This window comes from Pagrus major, chromosome 24, assembly GCF_040436345.1.
Source record: "Pagrus major chromosome 24, Pma_NU_1.0".
In the NCBI taxonomy this organism is placed as follows: Eukaryota; Metazoa; Chordata; class Actinopteri; order Spariformes; family Sparidae; genus Pagrus; species Pagrus major.
Window position 1 is genome coordinate 18,144,868 of NC_133238.1, and position 22,844 is coordinate 18,167,711.

A 22,844-nucleotide genomic window follows, 5' to 3' on the forward strand; every position below is an offset into this window, starting at 1 on the left:
GGTGTGTTTGGACGTCAAACTGTGTAGTTTAAAGTTCAGTTTGTTCATTTCTCCCTCGAGACTTCAGCAAGTACGCCACATTATGGGCCGACTGCTACTATTCTGTGACTTTAAGACAGAAAAGTGATTAGTAGTCTAAAGCGTCTGACCTCTATGACTTCAGTCTGGGCGTGTTTGGTCCAGAAGGCCTGCGGTGGTGTCGTGCAGCTCACTGCTACAAAGCTGTTGGGTTTTCTGTCCAAAGCAGGAGTCAGCAGGTCCGTGCAGGCTGGAGGACAAACACACAAGTCAACACGACGTGAGGCCGAGAGGCGCCTGAAACCCATCGAGTCATCTGAACCCACATGACGCTTTACTTCATCAACAAACTGATCCAACATGATTCCTTTAAGATGAACTAATGGTTGATACATGAATTATTAATGAGGCCAGGTTGGTGTGGATGTATTGTTTTGAATGTCAGTGTTACTCACCCACACTGAACTCGAGCACAGGCTCATCTGGGTCCTGACTGTTTCCTGGAAACAACCAAGTCACGTCAGATATCAACACACCAGCACAAATATGTTTACTGTACGTTACTTTACATCTCATGCTATTTTATACTTTTACTTCTGAGCACAGATTCATACTGATGATGAGGTATCATCACTGTAGCAGTTTAGCTGTAATCAGCGCTGATCCTCAGTGTGATACGGTGACAGATGATGAGACGCCCTCAGGCCTCGTTATGATCTGCTTCAGGGCAGGACTGTGGTTAAAGAGGCTGTTGGCTCCCACACGAGTTTAACACGCTGCCAGCAGAGTGTGCACTTTGGTTTTAATGGTGCTGCAAGTGGATAACATTAACATCATGCTGTGTTTATACCGGGCATCTCTCCTGAATTTAAATGAAATCAGGCTTTAATTTTATGTATTTATGAATGTATTTACTTCACAAGATCTCTAAACACACAGGCCAGTAAGCACTTCTTGGATGTAGGCCTGCAACTTATGATTGTTTTCATTATCAGTTACGCTGCAGAGTAACTGCACGATTAACCGTTCAGTCGATAAAATGTCAGGAAATTGTAAAATATGCTCATCATTCCAGTTGCTTGTTTTGTGCAAGACTCTTCATTTACTGTCACAAATGAGGGAGAAAAGCAGCAAATCCTTACATTTAAGAAGCTGGAACCAGCAAATGTTTGGACATTTTTGCTTTACAAATGAATGAAAGCATAAATTGATTATAAAAAAAAGAGTTTGCGATTAATTTAGCAGTGAAAAACATCTAATATAATATAATATTAACATTCAATTGGAACACTTTGAGCAAAACATACGAAATGACAGACAGAAATCTTGAGCAGAGCTGAAATGATTAGTTGATTAATTAAATAGTCGATCCAGGAAATTAATCTGCAACTATTTTGATATTCGATTAAATCACAAAATACCCAAAAATCTTCCGTTTCAGCTTCTTTTCTGTGAGGATTCGCTGTTTTTGGACTTTTGGAGGAATTCATTCTACTTTTACTTCAGTATCGACTTCTCCTCACCTGCGAGAGCCAATCCGATCATCTCGTTGGACAGCTCGAAGGTGTTGGCCCGGTACACCGACCACGGCCTCTGTATCCGGGAGCCGCGCTCTCTGCCCCCCGCCATGCCTGTCCGGGACGAGCGGGCGACGGCAGGAGGCCTGAACACACACCCTCACGCACACGCAGTCACACACTCCCATGTGATGTGCGCCTCTTCCTGCGTCGATCCACGGCTGCTCCGGTAACGCAAATCACCTCTCTAAATGGAGACAGAAGAGACGGAGGGACATAATTTATGAATTGATCAACATTCGCTTAATCTCCTCTGTGTTCTGAAATTTAGCAGGTGAAGCTAAACGAGCTCGTGTGGTCGATGATGCGGATGAACGCCTACATCTGCAGCAGCGGCAGGAGGAAAGCCTGAAGAACAGAAATAGGGAACAAGGTACAGAAAGTGAGACTGGGTACAAAACTGGCAAGAAGCGGGAGGAGATAAAACTTCTCTAAATCTCAACTGAAACTTCTGATGTCAAGTAACCCAATCTATATTCACATTTACCGCCTACACAGTCAGCAGCAAGATTCATATTCTGAATCTGTGCTTCTTTTCAACTTCGAATCTCTGTTTGAGCCCATTGCAGAGCTGCACAATCAACCCAAATGATATCGAAATTGGAGTCCGGCCAAGTGCAATATCCAAAATCACAGAAGCTAATTATATTGATGAAGACAAAACAGCATTGTAACAAAGTACTGTAGTGATGCAGAGATGCTCCGGCCTACAAGTCTTGTTCTCCAGATGAAGTACAGACTCATTTTTTCAGTGAAAATGACAAATGCTTTGCAAAAACGTGTCATAAATCACTTGTAATATCTGTCAACATAATTGCAGTCTAACCCGACTGCTTTTGTTGCTAATAGAGATCAATAAAGAAAAGGGAGAGCAGAGCAGAAGAGAAAAAATGCAGAGAAAGATAATATTCCCCTCTTGTTCCACCTTCTAACATCACTGTAATACATTTTATATCTCCATTTTCCATTCGTAAGAAAATAAATAAAATCTGTTAAAAGCTCATTTTAGACTTACAACAACAAAATCTGACAGTTTCTTTGTTTATTGTTAAAGTTCATTCCTGCTGCAGCCGTGCGGACGAATAAATAAATATCCAGCAACTGTAAGATTAAATCAGGCTTCAACTGAACTTTTAACATCGTAACATTTATACTTGCATACAAGATGGGTGGCTAACGGGGCAGAAGGGTGCATGTACTGTATATACATGTTTATTTATGTATGTATTTATAGAGGAGACGGAGGCACGTGTCCGTTAGCGTGCGACCGAGCATCATCTGTATCTCCGAGTGCTCTCGACATCAGCACGTGTGTTTTCAGTCTCGTTTTAGACACATATGCACATATATCAGCGTCCTCAGCAGTTTGTGTCAGCCCACTTAAAAACTTTGCATTTTATAGATGTTGATGTTGCTAAGAGACTGTAGGTCCTCCACATTTTGATATATCTTCCTCCTCATTTTCTTCACCTTTTCTTTTCCCTTCTTCATCCTCCTCCCTCCTAGTTTCACCACCCATCGCTCTGCTCCCCAAATCTATCACTGCATTTTGCTCTATTTCCTCCTAATTTTCTCTCTTTTGGGATTTGTATCCCTGAAGGCTTCAGCCTGCGGATGAGTGACTGTCCCGCTCTCTGCCGTCTCTCCTGTCCCATTTCGTTAAAGAGCAATTAGCCTATTTGCGGCAAAGCAGCGAACGCAAGGGACGGTAGCTCGCTCACATGGTCTAGTTTGATGGAGACATCTGGAAAAAACTGACGTAAATTCAGTGTTTTTCTCTAAAGACAGTTTGCTCTTAGATTCTTCTACCTCTGCCAACTAAAACGAGGTTTTTCTGAAGGTGAAACACTTTCATAAACGATAAATCTTGAGAGTAATCTGGTTTTAATTGTGGTTCTGGGTTAATAGTTGGCGGCCTACTTCCTGATATGTGGTCCACCGCGGTGCCTGATATGGCCCACTTTGGTCAGCTCAGATTCATGTGCCCTACATCTGTCAATGCAAACATCTGGAGCACTACCTGAAGTCCGAATCCACCTGATTTACATGAGAACATTTCGTGTGGAGGACCTGAACATCTACTTTGGTACCGCTTGTTCCTGCAGCTCAACATTCGCCAACCAGTGACGTTTAATTTGCAGTTTTCATGGAGCTCTTTTATGAATTTCAAGCATTTCTGGGGCTTTTCTTACCTTTGAAGAGTGCAAAATACAGGACTGAAAGGAAACAAGGGGATAGTGAGGGTGTCTTAAACCTCTGGAGTCCAGCAGGACCCCTAAGAGTTGTTTTTAGAAGTAGTTTCAGTGGTAGAGAGATGAAGACAAAAAGCTCACAGGCTAAAAACAAGAAAAATACAACATTTAAAGTTTTACTGCAGGAGTTTTCCCAAGGAACTTTTTGATTCTTTGAGAAGCTGTTCGAGGAAGAAGGAAGAAGTTCGGCCCAACTTCAGCCCTTGTATGTTTATAGCTACTCTCTTCAATCTCTGTTTAATCAGGTAGAAAGGCTGGAAGACAGTCGACGGTTGATTTGCGAGCTGTGAAAACATCTGTCTGGCTCAGTGCATATAAAGAGCCTTTAAAAAGCATGTGTATCAGGATGAACATGGTAGTAGTAATCATAAGACTGCAGCAGTCAGTGTGGCTCCAGCGCTGTCTCGCTGCAGATTTATGGATCACATGACAACACACACAGTCCAGATCAAAGAGGACAGCTCTCCGTCCTGGTGGCTAAGTTCCTGCTAAAATACAATGACTCCTTGTGCCAACACGAGTCAGCAGAGGAGACGGTCTTATAAGTAAATGTCAGGTTCAGACCCATGTTGAGTCTACAACGTGGCAGCGTTAGCTCCTGAGGTCAGGGTGGATTCCTGGTGTAAACGTTTAACACCGCATGACGCTCAAGCTCGAGTAAAATAGACGATAAAGCAGGGTACGCTTTAGGGCGAGGCTACCTTGTGATTGACTCCCCAGCTCCACCCTCTTGTCCAAATATGGTCACTTCTGGGTCCAAAGAACCAACATAGCGACGTCCAAAATTTCCAAACGGTAGTCCACAAACCGGTGTGTGACGTCACAATGAGTTTACACTTGGAATGAAACCTTTGCTGTCCTGACCACTCAAGTATTAACACCAAAATCAAAAACTAGTCTATCTTATCTCTGTGAAGCCATCCAGCAGTATATGTTCTGGTTTTGTTCTGGTACCTTTTCAAATCACCACATAAACAACATGAAAGTAGTTGATGCATCTCTGGTCTTTGTTCCCAAACCTAGAAAGAAATTTCCAGCCTCTCGGCCAACTGGAGTCACATTTTCCACTCCTAAAGCCAAAAAACACCAAGACGTCAAGACGAGCACTTGCTTCCAACTTTCCCTATCAAAAACCTGTTTCTACACATCATCAGTTTCCAACACCCATGTGTTTCCTCACATGCAACTTCCTGTCTTAAGTTATTGGTCTGTTAAACTTTTCTGTACAGACCAAACGCTTTCTTTAGATTAATAACGGTCAACAGCGTCATGTATTTATCTATAAACCTTATATTTGTCCTGCTTATCCACAGAAATCACAATTAAACCCTTACTTTTTCTCCCATCCGGACGCCTCATATTCACTGCAAATCCCTTTATGTGTGACCTGCAGCAACAGACGACAGATTTAACACCTCGAATCAATTAACTAATTTGGCACTTGTGGGAATTTATCATCTTGCCAAAACAGTCCTAGCGAAGCCAAGAAAAAAAATAAATCAGGAGCAGCAAACTCGTCTCTGAAGCAGCGGCAGCACAGAAACTTCACTGAGGGGGAAAAGCTGCCGTATAAGGCAGCTCCAAATTTAGCCTGGTGTGTCAGTGTATGTGTGTGTGTAGGTTTGTGAGTCACATGAACTGGGGCACACACACACTCTGTATAGGCCACGGTAAATCCGGGCCGCAGCTCCTGACACATAAAACCCAGATCCAGGATTCATAAAGTGGATTTATGCTTATTAGGGGCCAAAAGATCCATTAACAAAAAGCATCTATGGAGAGATTTTCAGTCCAAAATGCCTCAACAACAATCACCCTGAAGTTTAATATATAAAGGAGTCAAACAAACAGACTTTCTTTCTACACATTTTGCAAACCCTCTCATCTTCCAGTCAGCCTTGGTTTCTTTTAGTCACGACTTCGTCTCGTGACGTCACCTGTTGGTTTGTAGACAAACATTTTGGAGCCTCGAGTTTTTGGCAGTACGGCAGTCGCTATCTTGCTTTTGTGCTTCAAGTTTGGCATTACAGTTGTCGCCATCTTTGCCAAAAGTGACATATTCGTCTGAGATGGTGGAGCTGGTGGAGGGTGGAGCTTGGATCTGAGAACATGCCATGGTAGCCTTGCCCTAAAGCAGACCATAATCTACAAACTGAGCATCATGCTGTGCTGAAGAAGACTTGAAACTATAGATTGAGACCATAAACTCATCAGGAAACTGTTCACTGAGGTCAGAAATCAAGTAAGAAGTCGGGTCATTTTCTCATAGACTTCTATACAATCAAATGTATTTCTGAAACCAGCGGTGTCGCCCCCTGCTGGCCACTAGAAAGAGTTTGAGCTACCTTAACTTGAGGTTACAGGCCTGAAAATGCTCTCCTCACGAGATCCGGTGGTAAGTTTTTTAGTCACTTGATCCATCTCAACTTTAAAGCCAAAGTGGACAACGAGTGCTAAAAGAAATGTTATGAAAAATGAAAATTTACTGCGATCGCATGAGAGCTGTGCAGATAAATCTGTTGAGGAAGGTCCAGAACAGTTATTGAATGGAAAATACTTTTGTCAAGGTCAGGAATAAACTTTTAATCTCGACTAATGTGAGCCGTTTGGGAATGTGTTTAGGTTGGAGGACGTGTTGGAAAGGCTTCTTTTAATATATCAGTCGAGAGATTTTCAAACAAGATGTATTTTGGCTGCGTGTTGTGAAATGAGATATTTAAACAGAAGCTTTAACAAGCCATTAATAGCTCATGTATAGAATCGTGTAGTTTGCGCTGAAGGTCGCCGCAACTTCCTCTGACGTCTGAAGAAGAGAAAAGGAAGTAACAACCTGTTTTCAGGTTTTATAACCATGAATGTTCACCCTACAGATGACGCTCGTCTGCTCTGCTTGTGTATACGTTGTGTGTAAATGTATGCGAGTGTGATTGAAGCTCGTCTCTGAATTTCAAGACAGCTCGGGACAAAGAGAGACAGACTGCGTGAGAGTGAGAGTCCAGTTGACCATACATGGTGAAACCTCATTTTACAGCTTCCTCTTTGCCAAGAGGCCTTTCACACTCTGAAGACATCACACCACACCACACGTTTCTTCTTGTTCTGAATGTTTGTGTATGGTAGTGTGTCGGGTCACATCTCGTCTCAGACGAGGACGGCTCGTTCTTCTAAATTTGGTTCACCCTGGAGGCTTTTCACACCATATCCAACAGCAGAAGGAAGACTCAAAATAAAATAAACACAACATCCTATAACTTTATTTATCAACCGAGGACGCAGCAGATGGTGTTTGACTATAGACTTCCTTTTTTACATTTGTTTTTCAACCACATACCACTGAGGTTCACCGGTTCTCAGTGTAAACAAAACCAACTGAGATAGAGGAAATTCATAACTATATGGTGTGACGAATGTCTCGTCCATTTCATGTCCAATGATGGTCCCAGTCACAATCAAGAAAAGACCCAAAATTCAGTTTATAATCACGTATGAACAGCGAAAACGAAGCAAATCCTCACAAAGGTTTGAGATTTGTTGCTTGAAAAATGACTTAAGAAAATAGAGCTGCACAATGAGTCGATTAATTGGTTACTCGACTGAGAGAAAAGTAATCGGCAACCATTTTGACAATCGATTAATCGTTGCAAAATATTCACTATGACGTGCCGATTTTCCACTAGCACTTTTGGTCGGTCCATCACCAGTTTTACAGCGCCGGTGATGGACCTGCGCCTCGATACTCAAAACTCGTCTGTGCAGGAAAGTGTCCTTAACGACAGAGTTTAAAAGCCTGCAACTCCCCTCCAGTTGGTTAGAAGAAGCCTCTTGGATGAGAGGTGAAACGTCTTGAAGAAACTGAAACACGTCCAATACAGCACTTAGAGTCTCAAACTATAATTTATGTTACACCGTGAATTTTAACCATTTCAGAACACATCAAATATCTCTTGGCTAATCCTCGTCTAAGGCGAGACTGCAGAGAAGCTATGAAGCTAGAGTGAAACTTTGCAAAGTATTTCTCTCGTCCTCTGCACTTTTCTTCACCATCTATAAAATATCTGTTTCTGAACCACCATCAAAAGCAGGCAGAGATCTATCTGAGGAGACTTTTCTTGTGATCAATACAACAGGCTTTCATCTCTCTTAACCCCAGGAGATGGCTGCCGTTCTTTCGTTAATGTTTAATAAAGATCCATGACCTCTGCGTAGCGCAGACTAGTTCAAAGCCAACAACGGCCAACTTATTTCTGTTCCAGCCTTCCAACATCTCTACACTTCATTGGCTATAAAAAGTATGATATCGGACTTTAAAGAGTTAAGACGGTCTGTGAAGAAGCAAGTTTCCATTACACACCCAAGTCATAATAAATCTACAGTGAGTCTGACTGAGATCCAGCAGTGCTGCAAAGCTGGTTTGGGATTTAGAGCGATGCTTAAAGAGATTACGGATGAAATTCAGTAATTAAAATCCTTTTGGATTGTTCATAGCTGTATTTTGCTACAGCTCACAGCCTGTAACAGAAATACAAGAGGATTATTCAATTATTTGGTTTATGTAAAATCACATCTCATTTGTGTCAGAAGATATTACATATTTTCTAATTAATTCTGATGCTTTGGTGGGTGAGACGACAGCAGAAAGAGGCTAAAACACTGGAGAAGTTTCTTAAAAAACGAGAGTTGAACAAGACTTTTGTTGGAGCACGACTCAGAACAAACTCTCTGGATTTCTGACCTTTCTGAAACTTTTTTACCGCCCACTGTTTTGCCTGCAGGACGCTACGCGATGTAGAAGTTTTTAACAACTGCTGGACTATGAAAAGTCACATAAATATCAACCAGACACAGGTACGGCTGAAATTGAAAACAGAGTATAAAGGATTAATAGATTTAATGAAGTTAAAAGTGCCTCTGCTGTGCTCAGGCTGACATGTACAACGTGAGGCGACTGCACAGCAGCTGTCCAACATCTCCGTCCTTTATCTCGGGTTTTACTGACAGTTTAGACCTTCAACGAACAAGGCTGTCAAAACGTTCTTATCAGTGTCGCCTAACTCGTTTCCGATGTGGAGAAATGATCTATCAAATCAATCAATATCTGATTACAGTTGTCAAATCTTATCAGAGTCTCTCTGTGAAGACGCCAAGCTTCAGTTATGAGCAGTACCAGTTCAGAAACAAATTAACAGTCATCGTTAGTCTCATAATAATCCATACTTCAATAAAAAATACTTTGAAGTTAGATCTACGCCTCCACTGATTAGTTTATGTTTATCACGTAGGTTTTCATGATGGATTTCTCAACATTTATGAGCATTTTTACTCTTTCCTCATGAGCCACTGCACCTAAACCGCATCTTGCACATGTACCGCATAAAAAACCTTAAACTTTTCGATTATTTAAATAATAATTTAAAGGTATTTTGCAGCCTCGGTGGAGTGCTTCACAGGGGCTTTCTAGTTCAACTAGTTTTCTAACCCTATCAATCATTGAAGGCAGAAATAAGGATCTGTATGGAGGAACAAACCAGATGAACAAGTTGAACTCAAACTCAAAATAATCTATGCGGCTGTAATAATATGAAACTCTGAGGGTGTTAAGAGTGTTAGCTTCGTGGGGTCTCTCATCATTTTACTCACAGTCTATTGAATTGATGAAGGAGAGGAGGAAGTGAGCTGTTCCAGGTTCAGCGAGGAGGATTTTCCAGACGAGCCGGCAGAAGTTCAGGAACTGAAGAGACATGAAACGGCAGATTTTACAGATGAAACGACAGCTCAGATGTCTGCAAACTGTACAGAAAATGTCAAGATTTCTTTTCATTACGAGCTTGTTTTTATTTGTATCTTCATCATTTCATCTCTGTGAGACTGAATTGACGTGAGGTGTGTCTGTTTTGTCAGTTATATCAACATCAAGTCCGGTGAGGATTAGCTGAGAGGCTGTTATCGCTCACTTTCTGCCACAGGAAGAAATAAAAAATAGAAACGACAGAGCAGCACTGTCAAAAGCAGATTTGCCCCCATGTAGCTCGATTGAGCCAATAATAGAGGATTTCCCTGTTCGCTGTGTGTGTGTGTGTGTGTGTGTGTGTGTGTGTGTGTGTGTGTGTGGACCCCTGTGGGATCGGCATTAGAATAAAGCATGAATAATTTCTTTAGAGGGACGGAGCAGCTGTAGCCCTTTTCACATGAAAATGAGCATCGCCCACGCCCTCACACACACACACACACACACACACACACACACACACACACACACACACACACACACACACACACACACACACTTTCTCCCCCTCACTCTCGGCCATGTCACTCTCGGCAACATCACCGGCTTGTTGTTTCATTCTGATGAGAATTAAACTGAAAATGACTCATAACTATAAAAGATATCTAACATCAGCTTCCACTGAAGCCTTTCTGTGACCTTGTATAAATCAGACTGAATATTCATGACTCAAACATTATTACTATTTCCATTCCAGCTTGAAGTCCATCAAATAAAACCAGCGAGGATATTAATCCAGCTTCCTGACGTTTGCTGTAAGCTGAGCGACTTCCTGTACTCCCCCTTTCTGGAAAACAGCTCTAAATATACTGAAGAGCTGAGCAATAAATCAATACAGTATCAATACTGTGGCTGGATTCAGTTATTTTAATATCAATATATATCTTACTATCATTTTCAGGTCTTTAAGGATCTGATACATGTGAGTCATACACGTTATGATCTTAGTGTAGCTAATTTTAGCTCAATGCCATGAAAAAGGAACCAATCCCACATCTGTCATCATTTTTCACAACATAAATGATTTTTGAAGTGTTTTCCAAAGTACAAATATAATGTGGTCCCCATATTATATTATGACATACTGATTTTGAGGTATTTGCTTTAAAATATCAGAAAAACTTGAGTTTTTCTGCTCCAATCTTGCTACTTTATCTATTAATTCACAATGTTTGTGAAGCTGTCCAATCAAAAACACTCAACCGTGTAAACAGGAAGTCACTGTAGTGTCAAAATCTGTATTAAACTTAAATTAAACCACAAATCATATGTCAATATACATTTAACGTTGTTTTATTAATATATGCATACATGTAGAAATATGTGTTCCAGAGTTAGTAGCATTCGTCCAGTTTAGAATGAATGGGAAATATCCGATTAAGCTAAACTCGCCTAGCCTAGCTAATGCTATTAGCATGTGTAGTAAATTGAGGTATTTTGTGCCGTTTGAACGAAATGTATTAAAATCTTTCTTTCTTAACTCATTTACTCTTCAATCTCAATGTGGGTCAAGTATTAGCAAGCTAGCTAACGGACAGCTAACAGTAACACCTGGTGTGATGCAATCTGTTTGGATGTGGTCATGAGTAAAACTTTACAGTTGCGTTACAACTTACTGACAGCTTTTGCAACCAGCTGCAAATCAAGCAGGACTACAGCTTTAATCAAACCGAGCTGAAACAGAAACGCAGACGCAGCGTAATGTTCCAGTACAGGCCGGACAAACTGTACAATCTGTTAACAAAGTTAATGTGATCGACCTCGAAAGTTAACTTTTCAACTGCTGTCAGCGAAGGTACAAAAGCAGAGCACAAACCTCAGTGTGAAACTTCTTCTTGCTCAAGTAAGCATCACTTCCTTCTGTTGTTTCAGGAAGTGTCACCAGAGTTTTTGTGTAACCTTGAGTCTGATTTTGTGTGTGTGTTGCACAAACACCTGGCTGCACGCATATCACCACAATCATGGCAAAGGACACTTTTAAATAACAATAACCTTTGTCTACTTTGAGCTACGTATTTTTGAAGTCTCTCACCCACCACCCCCTTTAAGAGCTTGTCAATGAGCCAGAATCCAAACCTTACCCTCACTTGATTTAAGTCTTGAAAGAAGTCTTAAACTCTATTTGTTCCTCACAAAGACCAACAAACACACAAACCACTGAGTTCCCTTATGAAACTCAGCAGCCACCTGACAGAGGTCAGAATCACTTTCACTCTTGGTTGATTTAAATAATAAAACAGAGATAACTTCACCGGTCTGCAGTAAAAAGCATAATGTTTAGAAGATTTTTAAGTGTAATTAGACATTACTTTGATACTAGATGCACAACTTTCTATTTTATGTATTGATAATGTTGACAAAGAACTTAAAATAGGTGAAACTGCAAAGAAAGAGTCAACTTGCATACTGGCAGCTTTGACAGCGTTCTTGCTCACGACTGTTCAGTGAACATCTGTGGGATTTCCTGTCACTACAAAATTTAAATAAAAGTATAGCAACAGCGCAGGATGTCACGATGTACAGACATTCACACTTTAACCAAATCTTATGAGGCCGTCTAAGTCAGTGTGGGGGCGTCTTTTGTGGTCAAACATGAAGGAGGAGGAAAAAAAACCAAGAGTCTGAAGCGTTAAGGCGAAAGCAGAAGTGAGATGGCCGGCACAAGCTACGAGTCTCTCTCAGACTGGCGGCTCTGAGGAAAAACCGCAAGCACAGTTTCCACAACACGAAGGAAGTAATCAATGAAGACTTGCTGACATTAAACAGAAGGTTTAAGCTGAAGGTTCGCTGAGACTGACTTATGAAAACACAGATCACCCAGACTGTGATCTTGGATGTTCACACTCTTGTCACTACCAATTTTCTACAGAGACTCGATGAGCATGTTAAGGGTGCGAGGTCAATCGCAAGGATCTCCAATATTTTCCCTACTGATGCAATAAAGGGAAACTTGTAAGTCAGTCTGCCAAACAGAGCACGGACGATGAGCAATAGTGGTTAATCATGCTGGATCAGCACTGACAGAACACGATCTAATCCTGATCTACTTTCGGAGGATGTCTGCCACAAAAGTTAGGATATTCTGTTGAGTATCCCAATGAATATTTATCTTTGACCTTCAGTCATTTTGTCTAGTCTCATCCTGTCAGGGCTGGAGAAATGTCTGGCTGCACCAAGTCTCATTCTGTGATAGGGGGAATAAAAAACGCTCTGGGTTGTTTGCATGTCTTTAAATCACAATCCTGTTTAGCAGCGATGATGCCCCTCCAAAAACAGTGCCAGGGGAGACTTGTTTTGCATGTGGACAGGCGAGTCCTGGCATTAAAATGTATAAATCCCTGCAAAAGAAAAAGATGACAGCTGTTAGCTTATTCATGTTTGTGCCGTTAGCAACCAGGTCTACATCTGGTAAATCAGACTAGTCTAGTGCTGATTCTCAACAAGAATTATAAAGCAGGAATGATACTTTCCACATCCTCATGGATGTGTGGGACAAGGGTTGTATACGTAGGCTCTGTATGGACATCCACATACCTTGAATTTGTTGTGACGGCTATACTACAACAACGTACGGTGTACATCTGCCTATGTGTGCTACTACCACCCATACGTGGTGTCTGCTGTCCACAATTGTCTGTATATGCATCCAGTATAATCTGGGACCACATGTCATCAGCCATGCTAGCAGCTTTATGTGTCTGTAGCACTCAGGTACCTCTGTGCATTGAGCTAAATGCTAACTCTAAATGTTTAGCATGCAATCATGACTGAAATAACAACAAACTAAACTAAAATGCTGATGTTTAGCAGGTATAATGCTTACCACCTTCGCCATCTTGGTTTAGCGTGTTAGCATGCTAACATTTTCTAATCAGCATTACTAATAAAGAACAGCTGAAATTGATGGGAATGTCATTAGATGAAAAGTCAGGGGATCATCAACATTATTACAACTCATCAAAGATCTGTGCAACATTTCATGGTGCTACCCCTAATACAAACAACACTTCCAGTATTTTAAGGCGTTGTTACCTGAGTCAAACCAGTTTCTGCAACGACTAAGATGTGAAAAGATTAAACCCCCTGACAGAAGTATTCTGCCTCTGTAAAAGATAATTTTGAGGCGACATGAGGTGCCGATTTTTTAGAAAACTACCAAACAGATCTATGTGACCATGACCTCAACTGGCCCGAGAAGATATGGGCATCTGCCAATGAATCATCAGAGTTAGGTGACAAAAACCAAAACCAAAACAAAATGTGACTCCTAGCAGTGAGTCACCTCGATGGAGTCACAAAGGCCCAATAGAAAGTACCAGGACCGGTTCTTAAAATAAGCATTTTACTGCAGGAATCTGTAGAAACATTTCAGTACTTGAAAAACGTCAGAAAACACTCAATCTAGAAAAAGGGTGTCCATCACATTCTGGACTGTAAATATATTTACAAAAATGAACCATTTAAGAATCAAACGAGCTGTCTAACAAGTCTCTCTCATGTCTCTGTTCCCAGTTAGCATGAGAGGCCAGTGATTGAGTCTCTGGCCATCTGTGCCACAAAGCTGCCGTTTGCCAGGACGGACATTTGTCTGCCTCGTTAGTCAGTGGCATCATGTTTAACATCACAGGGCTGCGGGGCGTCCTCGCTTCAAAAAGACAAGCTGACAACCCAAAACAGTATGTCACAAGCACACACAAATGCCCATGTATTTATATAAAAGATGCTCTGATGTTTTGCTCCACTTGCTGCTCTTTCTCAACAGTTATCTCTTTTAAAATATCTGGTTTAACTTTACTCGTGTCTGGACGAGGCGTGTACACCCACATCTACCTTGGCACACTGACCAGTCGGTGTGACACAGCTCTTTTGTGCACTTGCAGCCCAGCTGAATTTTCTCAGGCTCTGGTTTACATTTGAATTTCACACTGTAAACATTCATCTGGATCACATTCAAGAGTTCGAATAAGAATTATGGAGCAAGTACCATATATTTCATTACTGTGGATATCTTTTCAGTCATAATCCATTAACTAAATTTATTGGTCAAACATTTTTCTAAATCCTCACAGATCCACTCGTGTCTACATCCGTCCAATACAAAACTACACATTAATATCAAACGAGAATCTAAGAGAAGATAGAAAAGAGAAGGAATAAAAGTAATAAAAAGTCAAACGTGTACACATTAATGTCCAATTCTGTCGGATGTTGCTGCTTTTTGTGTCATACGCTTTAGCTGATAGCAAGCAGAGAAGTGTAGGCCACAACTCCAAACTGGTAAGCTGAGAAAATAATGGTCAGAAGGTTAGGATCAATAACTGTGTCAAGCACGTTTAAGAAGGTATTAACAACCCCCTCCTAATTTTCCTTCTAGAGCTGAAACGGTCAGTCTATTGATCCTTTAAGTCATTTTAAAAGTGATAAAAATGTCAAATATTCACAAGTTCAAGCATTTAATTGTCGATATTTTCTGCTTTACGATTAGACGATTAATCAATTAGTGGATCGACTTCAGTGCCAGACCTTCTGGAGGAATAAACACCTGGAGTCAGATCAGTTTCTGCTCTGATCTGGAGCCGTATAACGACGAGAGAGGAGCTCTAAGATGACTTTTTTAACTTTTGGGATTAAAAACCGGATTTATCTTCACTCCTGTTTATCAACCTGACTGCATCAGCGATCCATTGAGAGAACCAAAGTCTCTGGTGAGTGCTGAGTTGACTCAAAGGTTGACCTGAATCCGAACATACATCCTTGCTGCGTGCCGTTGCTCGTTAGTTTACGGCTACTTTACAGTAAAGTAATCTGGCTGTTGGAGGCAAATAAATACTGCATGAGTAACCTGAGTAGCTCTTGTGGATAGTGGGTCAGACCAAGCAAGCAATTTGAAGACATCCCTGGTAATCATGACAGCAGACAATCAGGATTATTTCACTATTTCTTTTCCATTAATTGACAGATTAATACACAGATGAACGGAACAGAGATGTTTTAGAAAGTGAAAACCACAACGCACCTGTCTGAACACCTGTGACAGTAAAACTATCCTTCATCCTCTCAGTCCAGCATCGTTTTGTTATTATTTGCAGCAGAAGTACAGCAATGAACTCCTCGACTGGCTAAAAGATAACCTATTAGCATACAGCATGATTGTGCATTTTCTCCCAAATGCCTAAACGCAGCTCAGATGTCACTCTAAGCACATAAAACCGGACCAGATCTGGTTGATGATGGTTTAAAAAGCGGCTGAACAGACGGCAGCCTGAGTTTCCACACATACCCGAGGACGTCTGCTCCGCTCTGCCTGCTGCCGACGGATGTAAACAAACTCACGCTGCAGCCGCCGTCACGAGGCAAAGAGACTGCAGCTGCCGCCAGCGCTCGCCCTCTCCTCTTCCTCCTGCCTCCCATCCCTCTCTCTCTCTCTCTTCCTCACCCTTTACTCTCTCTCTTTCTCGCTCGCTCGCTGCTTCCCAATCATTCGAGGCCAATTAACTCTTTCTCTGCCTGGACTGCAGCAAAAACACAACCGTCTCTTCCACCAGGACTGCATCAATCCCAAGTGGAAGAGACGATGCTGCTGTTACTTAACCTACCCTCATGGGGTGGACAAAATAATAGAGACACCTGTCATTAAAATACTACAACAACACTACAGCCTGTGAAATAACCATTAAGTTGAGCCAACACTTCTTCCAAAAATGAACATTATAACTTGGATTTATTGCATTACGCTGCATTAGCTAGGTGTTTCTAATAAACTGCTTGTTCCAGCCTCTCCAGTGTGAGGATCTGCTGTATTTCTCAGCTAAATATATTGAATTTTGGACCGCTGATGGGACATAATAAGTAAATGAAAACATAACTTAAGGCCTGGGAGATTATTCAGGGTTTTTTTAATTGTTTCTGGTATTTTTTTCTGCCAATATAACATCCAAGTTAATTTGACAAATATCAATAAATGTTTCTACAAAGTTCTTTTATAAGTTTCACAAAATATGTCAAAAGTTTTCAAAGCAGACATACCAGAAAAACACTTAAACTGGTGAAACACTGATGCACATCAGGAACTATCCAATCAATGAGTCAGTAAACATGATGACAAAATGTGTCTTGACATTTGATGCTTGCTTTCAGCTAATCATTAGTTTCATTATTGATTTATCTGCTGATTACTTTCACGATTAGTTGTGTAGTCTCTAAAATGTCTTCAAATTGCTTCTTTTGTCCAACTTACAGTCCAAAACCCGAAGATGCTTCATTTACTGGCATAAATGACAAAGAAAAGCAGGAAATCCTCACATTTAAGAAGCTGGAACTAACGAATCGTTAACATCATTTGCTTGAAAAATGAATGAAAAGATTAAGTGGCGATTAATATTGTCAATACTACAAAAATATTGAGGCTGGACACCAAATCCTTCCAACAGCCAGTATTTATTTAAACAATCTATTGCTATAAAGACAAAATTGCACTACACCTATGAGGATAATCCTGATATTCATATCTTCTGAATTAATTCAGAGGAACAACATAACATTTGGTTTGGCTGTCTCTAGGACTGGACAATACCTTAATATCGGATGACTATTGGTACTTTCACAAAATATTAAGATAACACAATGAGATTTTTGATCAATAACCATCAGCAACAGTCTGGTAAGTTCAGAAAATGACATCACTTTCCTGTAATGCAGCCTTTAAAACCAGGAAAAGACAACACTTAAATCCCAAATCAAAGACCATATCAAGATAACAAGATAATATTGATACATTGCCTTGCCCCAGCTGTATCAACAATATTTTGATCCAAAACAACTTTGTAGATAACAACTTTAAATCTGCACTGGAGCAACACAAATCATGTATTTTTTACAGTAGTAAAATGCTTCATAGGACAGATATTTCTTGCAGTGGACTGACTCGTACACAGACAAATCACGTTGTTTGCCATGCTCCATGTGGTGGTGGTCCTATCTTTGGCACACACACACACACACACACACACACACACACACACACACACACACAGAGGTTTCACTCGTCTTTTTGATGCCTCTCCATTTTCCCCAGTGCTCATCAATTATTAAGCATCAGCTGAGTGTCAGTTAGAGTACAGTTAGTCAGAGCGTCCCGACTGGAGACCGAAGATTTTTTACTTCAGTCGTCCTAATCGGAGTATCGCTGCTTCATTTCTTCCTTTACTAGAATGCGTAATTGAAAAATATGTAGTTATGTCCCATTTTTTCCTGTCATTCAAAGCTTTTATTTAGAGCAACGATTAGTCAATAAGAAAAATATCTGCGTTTAATTTTGGCCATTGTTTGAGTGTTTCAGCCACTTAAATGTGAATATTTTCTGGTTTACTAACTCTTCTCTCTCTTCTATCATATTAAACAAAATATATTTAGGTTTTCGACTAGTAGGAGGACAAAATAAGACATGAAGACGTCATCATGGGTTCTGTGAGGTTGTTTCTGACACTAAAATGATGAAAAAAAAACCAGGTTGCAGCCCTACATTTACTTAATTATCGTATTATCTTCTGTTCGCGGTTAGGAAACAATCTACTGTCTTTATTATGTAATTATTAATACTATTTAACTTATCTCCGACTACATCTCTTCATTTCCACAGAGGAGTTTAGTAACATGCTCTCTGACTCTAACCGGACGAGGCTGATCTGAGCGATCCATTTTGGTGAAGAGGATGACACAGCTCATTACCGACCCACTGAATCTCTTCATTATGTCAGCGCCACGCTCCACTTCCTCTGTGTTTTTAAAAAGCAGGCGAGCAATATGACGGCGAACATGTGTTCTGCTGTCACACACACGTGTTGGCTGCAAACATGTTGTATGACAAGACAGGCAGAAAACGCAGGAGGACACAGCTGAGGATGAATCAACAGGCTGCTGCTGCTGCTGCTGCTGCTCGACCCTCCTGAGATGAGTGGGAGAGTTTGATGAGTCACCACACACACACACGCACACACACACACACACACACGCACAAATATGACGGAGGACACAGAGGACAACACTAACCATGTGATTACTGATCAAATCACATTCGATCAATACACATCCGACAGAGTCAGTGACCCACGACTTAACAATATGCTTCACTAAAGTCAACGATTAGCAGACTAATCAATAAGTTGATTGACAGCAAACTGATGATCGCTTCAGGCTCTCATGTCAAACGTTTTCTGGTTCCAGCATTTAAAATGTGAAGATGTTTAAGACTGTAAGTACACAAAATCCAATTAATCGAGAGATTTATATAGAAACTAATCGGCAGATTAATCGATAATGAAAGTACCTGCCTGACTTGCAATACAGCCCGACTGGTGTTTGCTTTTTTCCACCATGGTTTTACAACTAACCAGCACATTTTTGGGGGTATTTTTGCTCAATAAAGCTCTTAAATGACCAATTGAAATAAAAACAAAAAAAACAAACACAATGTTTTCTCCGGAGCTGTCGGTATGAAGGATATTTGTTGCCTCTTTTAAACTGCTGATAAATAAAACTATTTGTATCAGGGCAAGTATGAACTGACTTCAGGCGAGTAGATTTCCAACCCTTACTGGCTAAGTGAAATAAAAGCATGCTGCTGAAGCCTGTTCGTTAACATTATTATGTGCTTTTCCCTTAAACCAGCTCGTCTGAGCCAAGGAATGACTGCTCGGTTTGGCGAGGCAGAGAGAGTGACGAGCACTAATTTATGTTGAAGTGAAGAGCTTCCTGGACTAAATGGAGTACACAACAGATGAGGGAGATGTTTTAAATTAATGGTGCAAAGCAAAGAGACAAAGTGACATATCTGAGGCAGCGGTGAGGCCATGATGCTTTCACACATTGTGCAGACAGCCGAAACATCTGAAGGTTAACACTACAGTGGGGCCTTTCATCTGCTTTCTTAAGGTTGTCTTCACCTACAACAATTTCACCCAGCTTCAGAAACTTAATGAAGCTGATGTACCTCAGGTGGTTTATAAAGAAGTACACACCAGCCAGCCCACAGTGCATGCATGGAGCCTTTACACATAGATGCCATAACAAAGGACTATTAATCAAGCTTAAGGCGCATGATGACACCTGAGGCAGCTTCACTCTCTGAACAAAGGCAGTGGCATCCGATTTAAAGCTCTAGAAACTAGCTTAAATTTAGAGCCAACTCCTCGTGTCAGGACTCACATGAAGGCCAGTTGGGTCAGCGACCCACAAGCGGCCCTAACGACTCTGAAACTCAGAGCTCACACGTGTCCTTAACGACTCTATAAGGCCAAAAGCCTGCAGCTCCCCTCCAGTTAGTTAGAACTGAAGAAGCCTCTTGGATGAGACGTGAAACGTCTTCAAGAAACTGAAACGAGTCCAGTTGCCTACGATACAGCACTACATACATACATACATACAGATATGTAATGAAGGCAGGATATTTTGTAGTCTGTCAATACAATTTATTGTCTAATATGACTATGTATGTACTGTAAAGAAAAAGTGTCATATCAGTGCATAAGGTACAAAGGGGTATTATGAGACATCTCTGCAACACACGTCATAGACTAGGGCTGCACAATTAATCGCAAAATAATCGAAATCACAATATGACTAAGTGCAATATTCAAATCACAAGAACTGCAATTATCTTATGAAGGTAAAATGTGTCACAAAACAGTGAAATTTTGTAGACGCTCTGGCCTACAAAGCTACAAAGAGACGGGGAGAAATGCCACATCATCATGATTTTGCTAGTTTTTCAATGATGTAAAATTTAATCATCCATAATAACCATGAATTATATCACAATCGCAATATCTGTCAAAAATAATTGCAGTATCACTTTCTGACCATATCGTGCAGCCCTATCATAGACCACTTTGACATATCGTCAACACTGTTGTTTCTTTACATTCTCCTGATACTGTTAACTCATTTTTTAATGGTTTTAAAGTAAAAGTCAGGCCATATATTACATACTGCCCCTTTAAGACAATCATTGGTTGGTTGCACCCTACTTAAACTATCATCCCGCTTTAAAGCTTTGACACAACTTGCGACACATTCAACTCTCAAATTATATAAGTCGACTTACTGGTACCTCCCCACCCGAAGCCACTTCTGCCCTCGATTTAGTCACTCGCAGCCGCTCATACATAATTTTGGTCACACACAGCTCCTCATACCTCACGCACACACCCAGGTGAGGGCCTCATCTTGAAGCAGGTCACTCTCCTCCTCATGAAGAGCATCATCAGCCCCTCCTAAAATCAATGTCCAAACACTGACCTTGACTCCAGCACGGCGAAACTCAACACCAGTCTGATGGCTTGGCCAGTAGAGACACTGCAGTGAAATGTGTGGCCAACATGCAAACACAGACACACACACACACACACACACACACACACACACACACACACACACACAGACTCAGCATCAGTCAGCATCCAGACACACACTCACTCAGCAAAAATCAGCATTCACACACACATTACACTGTGGAAAAATGCATGTGTGTGTTGCCATGTCATCAAAAAAACCATGTCTACTAATGACATAGCAAATAAATAATGTGTGTTTACATTCACACACAGTCTTGAGGAAGATGCAACCTTTTCTTAACTATGTTATTACGTAATAGCAGCAGTGTGACACTTACACACAACAACACACCCTGTCAGAGGTGATTTCTCCACAATAAATGCCACTTTGCAGCCATTTAAACCGACATTAACCTCTATTTTAACGTGTTTCCTGCTGTTTATCCACGTCCCGTCCTGCTCTGCTGCTCTCCACCGCTTCCTACCATCACATATTCACGTGTAACACACCACAAACACAAGTCTGTGTGTGTTTTGTACGAGCTAACAAACTAAAGCTTCCGTCTCCCAACTTAGACGCTAACAGCGACAAAGCCGCTAAAAAACGTCATTTTTTCACACGTATTGTGAATTAAAACGACACGTAATCAAGCTTAACTCACCGGTTCAGCTCCGCGTTGTGTTAAAATATCCGTATTTTGGATAAAAGCCAACTGTTACGGGCAGTGTGTCCTCCAACTGCCGCACTGTTTGTGTGTGTGTGTGTGTGTGTGTGTGTGTTTCTGTCGGCAGCCGCTGGCCACGCCCCCTGCGTGCCACGCTGCTGGCGTAATCACGCAGGCACGTACGCAGCAGCACGTAGCTTCCTCTCAACACTGTGAAAAACGTGTTTTATTTCATGTTTATGTTAAGAAAACACGTATAAAGCTGTTCATTATAGCCGCCATTTTGTGCCTTTAAACCCAAAGTACTTACATTTACTCAAATACCACATTTAAATACATAGTATAGTGATTTTATGCTGGTTTATACACGATTTTAGAGGCAAATATTGTACATTTTAATCCACTACATTTAGTTCACAGCTATAGTTAGTGGTTTTACGCACAACATACAAGATGTGATGTATAAAATTAGTAACAGCCCATATAATAGTCTGAACAACATGAAAAAGCACGTGATTGCATCAACAATCCAAGATTACAGTCTAATAATAACAATATAATCATATAAATAATAAAGTAATATGCAATAATATTAGTATTATTGACATGATATAAAATAATAATAATATGAATCTCACAGGGGCCATTTTACCTTAAAATTATACTTTAAGTACATTTTACTGGCATTTATATTCACTTTTACCTAAATTGTCATAAACTAACAACAGTTTCTAGGCCACAATAGCATGTAAATGACTGATTATATCAGTGATAGAATGTATCTAAGTACATGTACTCAAGTTCTGTAGTTAAGTACATTTTGAGGTACTTTACTGGAGTATTTCCATTTTCTGCTACTTTATACGTCCACTCCACTACATGGAGGTAAATATTGTACTTTTTACACCACTACTTTTACTTGATAACTTTAGTTTCTGCTTCAGCCGTTTTAGTTTGAACACAAGCTGAAACTAAACATGTCTAGAACCATAATTGTTTACTTTAGTATAATCCTTTTTTTTTATTTAAAATGATTAATTCATTTAATCTTGTTTACACTTGGTCATTCCTTATGTTGTACCACTGCTCCAAAGTAAAGTTGGCTTATGTCGCCATCTTGTGCAATTTATCTGATGTTGCAGGTTTGAACACAGCCACTAAAACTTGCATTTCATTGCTGCTGTGTTGCTTGTTTGTTTTAATTAATTTCTACATTG

General features: G+C 40.6%; 1 protein-coding gene across 6 annotated transcripts in view; it reads right to left on the reverse strand.

The window, feature by feature from the left end:
- The window catches only part of LOC140991965 (inositol polyphosphate-4-phosphatase type I A-like), a 44,187-nt gene extending 22,469 nt beyond the window's left edge, over positions 1-21,718 (reverse strand). For 4 of the 6 annotated variants that reach the window (XM_073462142.1, XM_073462138.1, XM_073462141.1 and 1 more), the window contains exons 1-5: positions 21,625-21,705; positions 9,485-9,575; positions 1,542-1,782; positions 474-518; positions 150-268 (exon numbers count right to left, since the gene is read on the reverse strand). In XM_073462142.1, coding sequence (XP_073318243.1) covers positions 150-268; positions 474-518; positions 1,542-1,647 — 270 coding nt within the window. In that variant the 5' untranslated portion in view covers positions 1,648-1,782; positions 9,485-9,575; positions 21,625-21,705. Of the gene's footprint in view, positions 1-149; positions 269-473; positions 519-1,541; positions 1,783-9,484; positions 9,576-21,624 lie in introns of all 6 variants that reach the window. The other 2 variants (XM_073462139.1, XM_073462140.1) reach the window with 2 other exon arrangements.
- Positions 21,719-22,844: the final 1,126 nt, after the last annotated feature.